The sequence below is a fragment of the Symphodus melops genome, assembly GCF_947650265.1.
Source record: "Symphodus melops genome assembly, chromosome: 3".
In the NCBI taxonomy this organism is placed as follows: Eukaryota; Metazoa; Chordata; class Actinopteri; order Labriformes; family Labridae; genus Symphodus; species Symphodus melops.
The window spans coordinates 16,466,723-16,480,082 of NC_136693.1; the positions used below are offsets into that span (position 1 = coordinate 16,466,723).

The 13,360-nt window shown below is 41.9% G+C and overlaps 1 protein-coding gene across 9 annotated transcripts in view; it reads right to left on the reverse strand.

The window, feature by feature from the left end:
• The window catches only part of celf6 (CUGBP Elav-like family member 6), a 127,983-nt gene that overhangs the window by 13,280 nt on the left and 101,343 nt on the right, over positions 1–13,360 (reverse strand). For 5 of the 9 annotated variants that reach the window (XR_013778807.1, XM_079340035.1, XM_079340031.1 and 2 more), the window contains 5 exons: positions 5,161–5,334; positions 4,128–4,275; positions 2,852–3,001; positions 2,023–2,082; positions 1,350–1,430 (listed from right to left, as the gene is read on the reverse strand). Coding sequence is in view for 8 of the 9 variants with exons in the window: in XM_079340035.1 (XP_079196161.1) it covers positions 1,350–1,430; positions 2,023–2,082; positions 2,852–3,001; positions 4,128–4,275; positions 5,161–5,334 (613 nt within the window). In the remaining variant the exon portion in view is untranslated. The remainder of the gene's footprint in view (positions 1–1,349; positions 1,431–2,022; positions 2,083–2,851; positions 3,002–4,127; positions 4,276–5,160; positions 5,335–13,360) is intronic. The other 4 variants (XM_079340034.1, XM_079340033.1, XM_079340029.1 and 1 more) reach the window with 3 other exon arrangements.

The window sequence follows — 13,360 nt, forward strand, 5'->3', positions numbered from 1 at the left end:
CGGTTTGAATAACACAGAAGAATTTGAGGCATAATAAAATACAAAATGTGTTTGTAGTTGCCTGTGATGGAGGGAGCATTTAAATAAATGCTCCCTACTGGGTCATGTTAAAAGGAAGAGATTTGGATAAACTGATGTGATTACAGTCTTGATACTGTAGGTTGTGAATGTTTTACGTCGCAAAATATAATCTACCATGTCTGTAACATATTCTACAGACTAAAGTTGGGCTTTGTCCGTTTTAAAATGTGTTTCGGGGTGTGAGTTGTTTTTCGTCAACAACCACGCATGCACAGACAGACTTTGGGAATGTGTTGTGGAGATTGTTAGCTCTCAGAGGGAGGTTGAAGCTGAGGCTCGACTGTGACTGTGTATTCCGGTTTAGGTGTCTCTTGTTAAATGGCAGGGCTGCAAACTGTGGCAGTGGACTGAGACAGGCTGGGAAAGCAGCCAAAACCCAGAGGAGCCCGCAACTCAGACAGGCCACTGGCATAACCAAGAATAGCTTGGTGTGTTTGTGTGAAGGTGTGTGTGTGTGTCTCTGAGTTTAAGCTGTGTGTGTGAGTGTGTGAGTGTGTGTGTGTGTGTGTGTGTGTGTTACCATGACTTCTAATTCTTGCCAAAGATTAAAATGTTCCAAGGTAGCAGAGTCAGATGGATGTCCTTAATAACTGTGTTCTTTTCCTGCGATGTAAAATTGCGCTTGCATGTCGTGGAAATATGTTGGTGTCTATCTGTACCACTTTATTTTCGATTCATCGCTTTGCTGTGACCCCGTCATGCACTTGAACTACAGTAACAAAAAAAAAAAAATAATCAAAGCAAACCTTAACACAATCACTTCTTTTAATGCTGGAAACACTAAATTGCGACATTCCTATAATGAATATTCATGCCACTCTACGCTGTCTCATACAATCATATAGAAGAATATTAGAAAGCGGCGAATGGCGTCAAGAAGAGTGATTTAGCATCACTGTATATATCCTATGCTTTATTACATCTGATGCTGTGGCATAAGAACCAACGCTACACCAGGAATGGTAATAAATGATTATGCATGCAGCTAATTAATCTGATGAATATTTATAACCACTTAAACACATTGTAATGGACTGATTAAGCAGTCCAACGCTGCGAGTTTGAATTAGTGCAGTTTTTGAATAATGACAGAGTAACTTTCCATCTCACTGCTAATGTTCTTCTCTTTAAATGGGGAGCCTTTTTCTCACTTTTTCCCCAGCCAGCTTTTTCCCTCCCTTGCTAATTCAAAGCAGCACAGCTACATTAGAATGGAACATGGCAATTATCACCTTTTATCTTGGGTGGGCGCGTTTGCTCGCTCTTACCTTCCCTCTGTTGCTGGGGAATGATGGTTGGTTGCTGGGGGAACGCTTGGCTGATTGGCGCATAGGCGGCAGGGTAGGCTGCTGTTGCAAAGGGAGAACCAGACTGGAATTTTTCACATCTCCATTTTCATATTTGACACAACAAAACTCAAATCATTATTCCATTTTTCGTTGGCGTCCTTTTAGACATTGCATAAATAAATTGCATTACGACTTGGAGCTCGGCTTGCTCGGCTCTGGTTCACCACACAAAGAATAGGAAAAAAGGGGAGTGGAGTGCAGTTCAACTAGGCAGGCACACAAAGAAAGAGAGGGAGACTTGCACCGTGTTAATGAGAGCTGATATCAGGCAGAAAGCTGTAGTTATGATAGGTCTATGTCACCTCTTATGTAGCAGGCTATGCAAGGGTCAGACCCTCAGCTCTCGGTGTACTTTTGGAATTAAGACTTTTTTTTCATGTGTGGGTGTATAATAAAGTCCACTGAAAATCCTCTCACAATCCTAATGTAAAGCAGTCTAATCCGGGAGGAAATTGGCTGGTCGTGTGGCTATCTCTATACCTGTCATAGTGTCTACTGATGTGACAAACAGAGCAGGAGAGAGGTGAGAGGGGAAGGGAAAGGGACATATTGAGGGAGTGAGAAAGTGCAGGAGGAAGGAGAGACAGATCACCTGCGTAGTGTTGGACGCCAGCATAAGCCTGTTGGAGAGGGTCGACTGTTGGACTCTGTGCTGCAGAGAGACAAAAAGAGAGACAGAGAGTGGGTGTTGACAAAAAGAAGAATGGAAGAAAAAAGGGACAGAGGGGACAAAGAACAGGGAAAGAATGCTAAAGAGCATGACAGAAATTGAGACCCATTGGGGGGGAGATCACACAGGGAGTGGGAGAAATTTGGGTTGTCAAATCTCTGTTCCTCATAGAGCCTGTTCGCCCCAGATGTTTGCATCAAATATTAACAACATGCCAAACAAACCACTTTGTAGTTCATTACAATTGCAGCTGCCTCTGCATAATGCAGAAACAGGGAGAGTGTGTCTGTCAATTCTTCAGGAATCAGTCCCGGGGAACATTAAGAAGCCGAGGACGTGGCTGAGACGCATCAAATTAACCATAATGGACTGATGGATGAACTGATGGATTCATCATGATACTGGGGATGGCTGCTCAGAAATCTGCCAAAGACACTGTTGATTAACCCTGGAGTCTGAAACGCTTCAGTTCAGATCAGAAAGAGATGTGATGAGAGTGTCAAGTAATAAGAAGACTCTTGTCAACTTCTAAACTGTACCATGTGATATAATTCGATTAGTCTCCACTGACTTGTTGAACTCAACTTTCACTGATGCTCTTTTTTCCGATCAAGAGAGTCACTCGAATAATCAGATATTTATAAATTCCTATCCTTACAGCCAATCGAAAGTTTCAGAGTCAGAGGTCCATAAAAAGCAGACGTTTCACGCATATCTCATGTTTCTTTTATGTAAACCTTTATCAGCTCACCTGGGTATGGATGAATACCGTTAGTGTAGATTTGCTCGGAGGTGGGCTGCCCATTGCTTTGAGGCGGGAGGGCGCTGAATCCGTTGACCCCGATAGGGGCGGCTAGGCTGGGCACGGCTGTGGCAGAGATGCCCGGGGGTGTGCTGGTGCCTGCATATGAATACAGAGTCATTATGGAAACTGCAGGGTGCATGCTTCACATGCTACACTCTCAAAGACAGAGGTACAGGAATGAAGCAACACGAATTAATAGCCCTTTCAAGAAACAGAATGATTTAGTAAATGCTGAATTCAAATAAAATCTTTATATATTTTTTTTCCTTTCAAATCTTTGAACTGCTGAAACCTTTTAATGGTTCATTTCGACAGTGATGTCAATTAATTTTCCACTGGTTTCCATGTTTGCTGAATCTGAATGGGTTGCTTTGCGTTATTCCTTTTATCATTCTATTAAATATTATCATTCTGTATTTTGAGTTCCCATTTTCCCTCTAGTCCGGCACCTTATCAGTGCCCTTTTGTGTCGCTGGTTTTTTATAATTTTTACAAGCCAGGTGAAGGACATTTAAGTCATGTAGGATTATGTTTGATACGCATTACCTGCTATATGTAGGACTTGTGGATTACAAATGCCAGGTGCAGCGTCAAGCCACTCTATTTAATACATTTGCAATGACCCTGCCTTCAGGCCCCCTTCCTACTTAGTGTCGAGCCATCAAAGCTCCTCATGACAAGGGCCAAAAAGATAGTTCAGACCGGGGTCCCGGATTATCTCGTGCAAATCTTTGCTCTTATATTGTATAAGCCAAGGACTCTGCATCCAAAGTCATCGGATTGGCTGTTGTCCCAGAAAACACACACTGTCACAGAGACGCATAGGGAGAGCACAACAGACAGAGGGAGAGAAAGAGAGATAATGAGAGCTGGGAGAGACGGGCTGTAATGTGTCTGCCAATGAGTGTCAAGGAATGTTGTACATCTTTTACCACCATGTATCACTCCATATAAGACTCAATTCAACATTCACAATGTCTGCATCATGAAATTGGACCCCGCTTCTTCATAAATGTTGCAACAAAAACAGAAATTCCATTACTTCTGCTTCTATAATTCTTGATAATGATGAAAATGTTCCAGGGCAGCAGTGAGGAATGGTCCAAGCAGCCCTTCATGTGTGTGTTTGTATGTGCCTCTGTTCTTGCTCCAGAGAGTGTGTCTGTGTGTGTGTGTGTGTGTGTGTGTGTGTGTGTGTGTGTGTGTGTGTGTGCGTGTGTACCTGAGGATGGTGTCATGGGAGTAGCCACCAGGCCGTTGACATTGAAAGCTGCCATTTGCTGCATTTGTGCGGCAGCAATGGCCGCCATGGGGTTCAGGTAGGACCCTTGTGTTGCTGCCATCAGGGCTGCTTGCTGTTGCATCATCTGCTGTTGGATTAAAGAGCAGTGGGGAGAGAGGCAAGTGGCGGGAGAGGGATGGAGGGAAGGACAGAAAAAGGAAAAAGGAGGGTGAAATAGCCGCAGGAGCAGAGCGTGTTTGCTCTCACATCTCTGTTTGCTTGGCCAAAGCCTTGTTCTTCAACAGAGTGGTCTGTGTTGCCCTGCAGCGTTGCTTCCCAGTGACTGTAACCCAGCTCTGGCCTTGTGCTTATTATATTGACATGATACGGAGGCTGTATAGTAGGTTGCAGACTTTGCATATAGATGTGTGTGTGTGTAATGTGTGCATATGTTTTAGAACAAAACAGGAGGTGCGATGGCAGAGTTAGTGGAGTGTGCTTGAGTGGGCGATTCTCACCTGTCAGGAAGACTTGTTAGTTACTGTGTGAGTGCAGAAACTCGCATACTCCTAACCAGGCTGTGACTTTCATGTGCAAATATGAAAAATGGGGGTTGGGTGATCTTGCAGCAGGGGGTGAAGGGGGGTGTGACTTTTTTGTGATTACATGCACAAATATTTAAGAGAAAAAGAAAAAATGTGTAAGTCGCAGAAATATTAAAGAGATAAGGTTGATGGTTTAAATGTAAAGACCAAGTCAAGAGGATGTGGAAAGGATGCGAACAACTATAAGTAAAACTGTGCTGTGCATACATGATCAGCAGCTTCTCAAAGGAAGGGATACAATGGCAAATTATAAAAAAAATAGTGCAGTATTTTGCATGAACCCTCTGTAAATCTGGACACTAACAGGCATTTAATGGTGTGAAACACTTAAGGACTTGTTTGCTGGGAGTGTCACTTGCCTAGTGGGAGAGATTGTGAGTTAAACCCTCAAATCATAACAATTTTTGTTATCTTTTTTTAAAGCTCACCGTCTCCTCCCCCGCCGGGCTGAGACTTACAGCATGTGAGTAGGCGCCATAGGCCCCAAACTGGATGGTCATGGGACTAAAGATGCCGAGCTGGCCCGCCATCTGGTGCATCCTGCGCAGAGTCCGCTCCTTATCCGTGTCTGCAAACTTGACCACCAGACTGGACGAGGCACCCTGGAATGACACATACATGGCAAGGTTAGAGGGATGTTCTGCTGGACTTCAAAAAGTTTTGACTGAAAGGTCCACTTATGCAGTTAGCAGTTTTGTGTCTTGTCAGACATAATGGTTTAATAAAGACTTAGCAGCATATAATTACAGCCTGGGGATTGAAAATCCCCCCCCCCCCCCCCCCCCCCACAAAAAAACAAAACAAAACAACTAAACTATTTTAGCAGTCACAATTTCAACAAAGTATCCCAACTTATAATACTAACTTAAAATCAAAGTGTTTTGTCACATCAGCTGGCCGTCCACTTCATGAGCTGCAGTTTAATGACCAAGACTGAATAAGAAGTTAATCATTGTAAAGGCGAACTACATAACAACCCTGTTTATAAAAACCCGTAAAAATACTGACCTCATCAATTCTATGACTGATCTTGTTTCTCAAAAAATGAATAGATATTATCAGTTTGTCTGACATCAAGTATGCACATGTACTGAATGTGCTCATTAGACAATTATAATCACACTTTATCCCAAATATTAACCATTTAGAAAAAAAAGATCTCTAAACCTGTTATCTGCATCTTTAATATAGTCATTGAAAGAGCTTCCAATTAACTCCATAACCATTGTTTTGCCTGTGTGATTCTTTATATGACTATCAAGGAAAACATTGTTCGCAGGGAATTCATTTCTGACATCTGATGAATCCAGTTTACACAGCACTACTCTAAAAAGTCCCATGACTGAGGTCATTTAGCTGTCAGCAATAAATGGAAGAGAATAGTGAGTGATATTTGCTTTGGTGAACTTTTAAACTCAACCGTGTACACTGGAAGTGAACTATGATCCTAGCCAGATCCCACCGGAGTCCGAGTCCCCCACTGTTGAAGCTCTACTGAATACAGTCCTGGGTAATTAGGTCTGACAAAAGCCTTCGGCATGTGGAGGGCGAAGTATTGACTAATGGCTCTGCCTTATGGCAGATATAGTTCTGTATTGATGTCTGTGCTCCTGAGTTTGCATCCAATTAAATCATTTGAGAGACAGAGACCAGAGTCAGTTCCTTTGTGACATCCATGGAGGGTGTGTGTGAGTGAGTGAGTGAGTGAAAGACAGACCATAGAGATAGAGAGATACGGAAAGAGAGAGATGAGGAAGCTGCCAGGCAGAGAACGTAGCTACAGATACTGTCAAGAGGACCAGGCTCCTATTTAATTACAGGCAGTGCATGCTGGGAATGAGCATGGAGTAGCACCAGGACAGGAGGACACAGGCAGCCAGGGGGCAGTCAGGATATGATTAGTAGGATCATAAAAGCAAAAACATGCAGAGAAAAGGACTTTATAATCACAACTTGAATTCATCTTTCAAAAAATGTCTCATCCTGACAGAGTTAGAACAAATTTAGACTTTGATTTGGATTTCCATTTTTTCTTTGGGGGGAACAAGTCTAACATGTAAGTGAATAGCAGGGGACGCATAAAGTGCCATGAAGTGATGACACTGACCGGTGTGTTTTGTTTTTGTGTGTTTGTGATTCTCTGTGTGATAAATTGGATTTTACAAAGCTAGACGGAGCTTCTCCACAGGTTCAAATTTAAGCTTGAGTGCTACCTACATGACAGGCATTACTAAAGCAGAGCTATCCAAACAGAAAATCAGAGAAACAAACAAACAGTGCCCTGTGAAGCTGAATAATGCAACTGCACAGTGAGAAAGAGTTTTTAGCCACTGAACAAATACATTCTCTGTCTCACAGTTGTGCAGCCTTATTTCATACTATTTCATAGTAAGTCATACAAATATTGTGTCCTATTTCTGTAGACACTTCATGAAATTTTAAACAGGGACAGCTAAGTGATCGCTCCACCAAGAGGGCAGTTTGCCAGGGTAGTCTCCAGCTTTGGGTTTGGGTTAGTTGTAGCTGCTTCAACAAATCTTATGTAATGTGTTGTCATCTATGTATCCTGCCAAAAACCTGACACTTGTGAATGTTTTTCAACCTTATTCTAAATGATCAGTCAGTCATTCAAAGCCCATACTTCCCTCAGCTTCTGTTTCTGTTTTTATCTAATTCTTTCTGAAATATACATTTTCTTAATTCAAAAGATACATAACTTCTCCTTCAGTGGCTTTGCAAGTAAGCTCCGACTCACCCATGTGAAAAGTGTCTAATAACATTCTATTAACACCTCCAAGAGAATGTGCTGGCTGGAGATAACAGCAAGAAACTGGCCAGGGAATGGAGAAAGCATCAACATGGACCCCGGGGACAGTATGTCTCAGATGGGATCCTATCAGAGCCAGCCAGCAACCCACCTCAGGCCAGAGGAGACCCATCTGGTGTTTCTCCCTCGATGCCATTTCAATTAGTTAAATCAATACTCGGGACATGGCAGCGTTAACGGCACAATTTCTCCTTCTCTAATTTCATTTCATCCCACCTCCTGACCTTTCTCGGTTCTTTCTCAACTTTGTGGGCCGGTTGAAGGGATGGGGCTGTTGGACTTAATGAGGCTGGCACTAAGCAAACATCCTCCTCCAGCGTCGTTGCTTCAACCTGCCTTCAGCATGGAGGCCTGGCATTTAGATCACATTCATTTTCTCTGCATTGTGTGTCCGTGTATTCTTACATTCATTTAATACCTCATGAAGAATGCAATGAGGACTGTGAAAGCCTGAGGCTGCATGTACCCACTGCACCATGCCTTAAGAGTCTGGCCTGGTCGCACAGCAGAGAGTTCTGCTGTAGACGACAGTGCGGGAGGACACAAAATCTGCAAATTCTAATCTGAAAGGACTTAGCTTTCTTACTAAACCACTACAACATCCTCTGCAGGTGTTGTCAGCTCTGTCACTCATGTAAATTCATAGCCTTAACGCCAAAAAGTTTTTTGTTTTTTTTCCATTTTCCTTTCCCTGAAAAGGTGGATTTTGTGTCTTCACATATCAACTTGATATCTTCCAACTAGAGACCTTATCAGAAAAAAAGGCAGATCCCAGACTGTGATGCACTGGTAGATCAAAAGTTTCTGTTAATAAAACAAAGAGCAATATGTGCAGGTAATGAAGGAACAGGTGGCAGCAGACAATAGGCGCTGGATGCAAAGCGGCAGCATCCTCACTGGAAGCAGAAAATCACAAGCTGACAAACAAACAGAATAATAACCTCTGCCCGCACGACTCCCGTACCTGGAGCGAAAATGAATTCACTGAATTTGATAAGGGCCAACAGGGAGCCTTCACTTTTGACAGGTACAACTAAGGAATTTGTCACGGGTTCAAAAACTAATCTAATTTCTAGAACAATGCACTTGACTTGTGAAAATCTCCTATATTGGATTTTGTATGGGCCACAAAATGTGTAGATGGAAAAATACACAACAGTAATTGAGGGATTACAACTGAAATACAGCAGTGAAATGGAATTATGCTTTTTATCACAGCATTACTGGGATACAAAGACACTGGTGTTAAGTGTGTGACAACAGGTAAACACATGTCTTTCATCTTCTTCAGAGGATTACAGGATGTTATTTAACGACACACTCTTTGAGAGGACAGCTTGTCCCTTTGAAAAGCGTATTAACGATCTGTTATAGCCTATTCTGCAAATAGCTACAACCGAATGACAAACAAAACTTTCCAAAGCTTTATAGGTTTCTACAGGCTTACAGACTAAAAGTTTTAATCGAGAATCAGTCGGAAATTAATTGAAAACTCCATAACAAGTTTGTTGGTAATTGGATGAGCCCCCTGTGGGCTTCTTATTCAACTCTTTGAACCTTGCTCCATCTCTGCTAGCCTCATGGGAGGACTGTCTCTCATTAGCACTGGATGATGCTGTCTTGGTCTGGCCTTGCTGTCCACCACATACTGCTGCAGATGTCGAGCACGCTGCATCAAGCCAAACGACACTATAAGGAAACTGTCATTCATACTGGTATGCTCACTTGGCTAGTAAGGCATTTTGTAAATAAAGGTTTTCACAGCAATACATAATGAGTGCAAATACACAAACGTCCATGTACTTTGTCAGGTACAAGATTCAACACTTTCATGTGGCGTTCGATGAATTGTGTGCAACAATGACAATGCTCTCTGGCATGGTCTTATCTCTCATTAATCTACAACCATAGTATGACACATGCACTGTCTTGTTTCTGCCAACATCGGCGAGCTCCACAGACCCTGTCAGCCATGCTGTGACACTGAACATGACAATGTCTGCAATTTACTGGGTGTTGTCTGCCTGCCCCTGGCTCTGCCATTTGAAGTTCTGCCACCTGTGCCTCTGCAGCCGCGCTGTAGTTCAACAGCTGAACCAGTGAGACAGCCTGTTCTGTCGCCCAATCAACTTTTAAGTTAATTTTGGAAGCACCTGCAATCCGCAATAAACATCAATTAAAGCTATGACCCGATCTATCAGCGCATGCCCTTCGGTGGCATCCCCTTGCCCTTAAGCTTCATTAGAGCCTTTCATTTTGGGCCAACATATTTTAGTGCAGGTATTATTTATGGCATGCTTGTGTGTGCCAGGTAACACAGATGCTGTGGAAAGAACATTAAGAGGGAGAGAGACACGGGAGAGAGTGAGAGACAACTCTTTGTTCAAGGTTCATCCAGACCTCACAGCTGGCAGCAGGCAGTGTGCTGAGCAGCCCACTCTGTGAATCCTGCCTCCTGTTAGTCTGTTGTTGACGACATGTGGCAGTGATATTATCCAAATTAACTGCATCCCCCATCGGTACCCAAGCCTAACTTGGGTACTAATGGCCACCTTGCCTATTAATCTGAGTGGAAGTTGGATTTGTGGAGAGCAGGATAACAGGTGCGGGGATAGAGAGAGTAAGATATGGATAATATTGATTATTAATGAAGTTGGATGGCTCTTGATCTGCCCCAGGTCTGTTTGGGGCTCCATATGTTGCACTTGGCCAGTTTGTCTGCAGTAGACGTCAGGTGGCTCTGTAGCCAGACGGATAAAAAGTATGTCTGAGCTCTAAGCAGAGACTGTACAATAAGATGGACGACATGACAGGGCCAAAAAGTGAAGCTTAAACATTGAGAACTACCCTGACTGACTGGCTGCAGTAGCCTACATATCATAGAATCTGCTTCCACCATACTTAAAAATGAGACATGGGTCAAACTATGAAATCAAAATACAGTCAAATAAGTTATTCCAGTTATTATTATTCCAAAAAAAAAAAAAAAATCCCAGTATATTGAAAAACATGAATATAAAAAGAAAACAGTAAATATCTGCTTAAGACAAAGACAATGTTTTTTTTTGCTGTAGACTGTACTGACCTGAGTGATCTTTGCTTTTTATTGGTAAGTTAAATGTGTGTTTTAGTAAGCAGATTTCAATAGTGGGGTTCCACCAGCTGAACCCTATACTGTGCAGACTCTTGTTTCAATTGAGCAGTATGTAAGGGACTCTATGGTTTATTTTGGCTTCTTTATTACAAGAGAAGGACCTGAATACACTTCAGCCATCCTTACAGTCAATGACTTAAAGTAGCATATAAGGCATGCACAGATTGTCCACATAAGCCAAATTTTGATTTGCACAAGAAAGCAAAACTCCAGCCCCAGATGAGTCCAATTATGTGAATCTTCTGGAAGTAAACATATTCTGTTGATTGAGTCAACAAGATAGCTTGAGTAGAAGGTAAATGTCTTGATTAGAATCAAATTTCCAGCAGAGCCTTTCATAACTGTGTATAAAGAGTGTGCAAGATGATTATTCTTCGGCTCATGGCCCACTGCTTATTAAATGTTGACCCTTGGTTTACATGCCAAAAAGTCTAGTCTGCACTGAGCACAACAACCACACACACACAAATTTAAAGCCACTCTACCACTTATTTCCCTCCCTCACTTCTTCAATGTAATGCAAATAGAGGCGGCATCAAAAAGATGTGTAAATTACATCTGGCTTCCAGGACACTATCTGGCTGCCAGGAAGCGTCTGTAAATATTTATTGCGGAACATCAGTAAAGTGTGTGAAGGTGCGGGTGTCTGCCAGGAGTAGTGTGTGCTTTGTGTGTGTGTCCAGCTGCACAGCCCACACACACAGACATAACCGGCCGGGATGTGCTTCGTCAGTCATCTTTTTTTCTTTCTTTTTTTTTTTTTTTTGCTGAAGCCTTTTTTGGTGGCTTTGATCAAGCCCGACAGAAGCATATCCAATGTATAATGAACTGTAAATGAAAAATAGTTGCAGCTTTGGTGTCTTCATTCTACAACTCATCAAATCAACACTAACTTATGCTTAGTCATTGATTTTATAACTACTGTTTATCAAAGCTCATTTCGAACTATAAGGTAGTATTGTACAGCCAACACTGACCAGAGTGATTCCGTAAAAGCTGTCATCATGTCTAACGATCTATAAATGTCATATAAAAACCTTGAGCTATTAGAAAAGTGCTCATGTAGTCTGATTTACATTTGGGTCGAGTACTTATATAATAGCTGAACAATATTAAACACCATATCAAGATAAATACCCCAGTCTGCACAAAGAATAAATGTCACAAGTTAACGGGAGGCTGATGAGCTACAAGTGTCGTATAGTGTTATGAAGGACATGACACTGAACTTCAGGAAGCAGTCAAGATAGCAAATATTGCTTATTAATCTGACCTGCTTTTGAAGATCCATCATAACTGCAGGGTGCTTTTCAATATTATTGACGAACATGTCCCTTCCATTCACTGTAATGAAGCCCCCCTTGATAAGTGTTTTCAAGTGTTTTAAATGTGTAATATTCTTTAACAGAATAGCCCCCTAACAGGGTTCAAATTGTCAATGGTACTACACTGACGATGATGAACAGGGTGAATGAGAAGAGGCTATGACTTGAATTCCCTTTACCCATCCATATTACACATATCTTTTGCTGCATGTATGTTATGTCACTTGGACACAGGTTCATTGGGATTTAAAACATGCAGTTTGTTTCAATGACTGTTTACCTGAAAACAATCTTCTCTAGAAAATAAAAGAATAACGACACTTCATTCTCATGCTCACTGGGATCAACCCGTATTCATTCACTATCCTACCTAGACCCGTCTAAAGCAACAAGTCATCCAATCTATACGACCATAGAGGATCGTCTGTCACGTAATACAACCCATAGGAGCGTTTCCTAAATTACCGCCCCCTACCGGCGAACGGAGAAATGCCAGTAAATCGTCACCCTGCACCGTCGCACTGCTTGATGCGCTTACCACGGTAAATGGTAATTAAGTATTCTGTTGGGAAAACAGTTAGCTAGCTTGGACTTGGGTTAGGGTTAGGGTTAGGGGTCAAACGTCATTCGATGACGAACACACGTTCACCGGATCAAAGTTATTTATACGTCCGCTAGAGGTCGCTTGACTCTAAAACGTAAATATGGGTCGTAATTTGACGCTTGCACAAACGACCAGTGGAGTCATTTTCATGGTGGAGTTTTGCTATTATGCTGCATGATGACACATTTATACCTCCAATTGCTTCACCGTGTGACTATCTCCAAATATAAAGCCATATATTTTACACTTATTAAAGCAGCATAAGTTTAAGAAAGTTGTTAAAACTCAGAACTTTTTACAATGCACTATTTCACTAAGATTACAAAAATGCATGCAACATGTTGTGATATAACATAGCCTTCCTCTTGTTACCCATTTTCACTTACACTGTTGTATTAATCCATTACTTTATTAACTTAATTTCTTTCTTTCTAATTGATTCAAGTAGACGAGCAGAAAACTATGATGTCAGAAAACACTGAATCTAATCATTAGGTGGCTTCTTCTTCCCATGCAAGTAGGGGAATTGTTAGCTAATGCATTTGTTATAACACACACATATGCTCAAAGAGCATTAAGAGCTTAATCTAAATGGCCAACAGGGTACCCCATGCACAGCCCATATGTTGTAGGAACATACCACAAAAAATGAATCAAAACTCTGTTGCACACTTAGAATAACTTTACTGTATTTCATTATGAGCGAAGTACACATTTT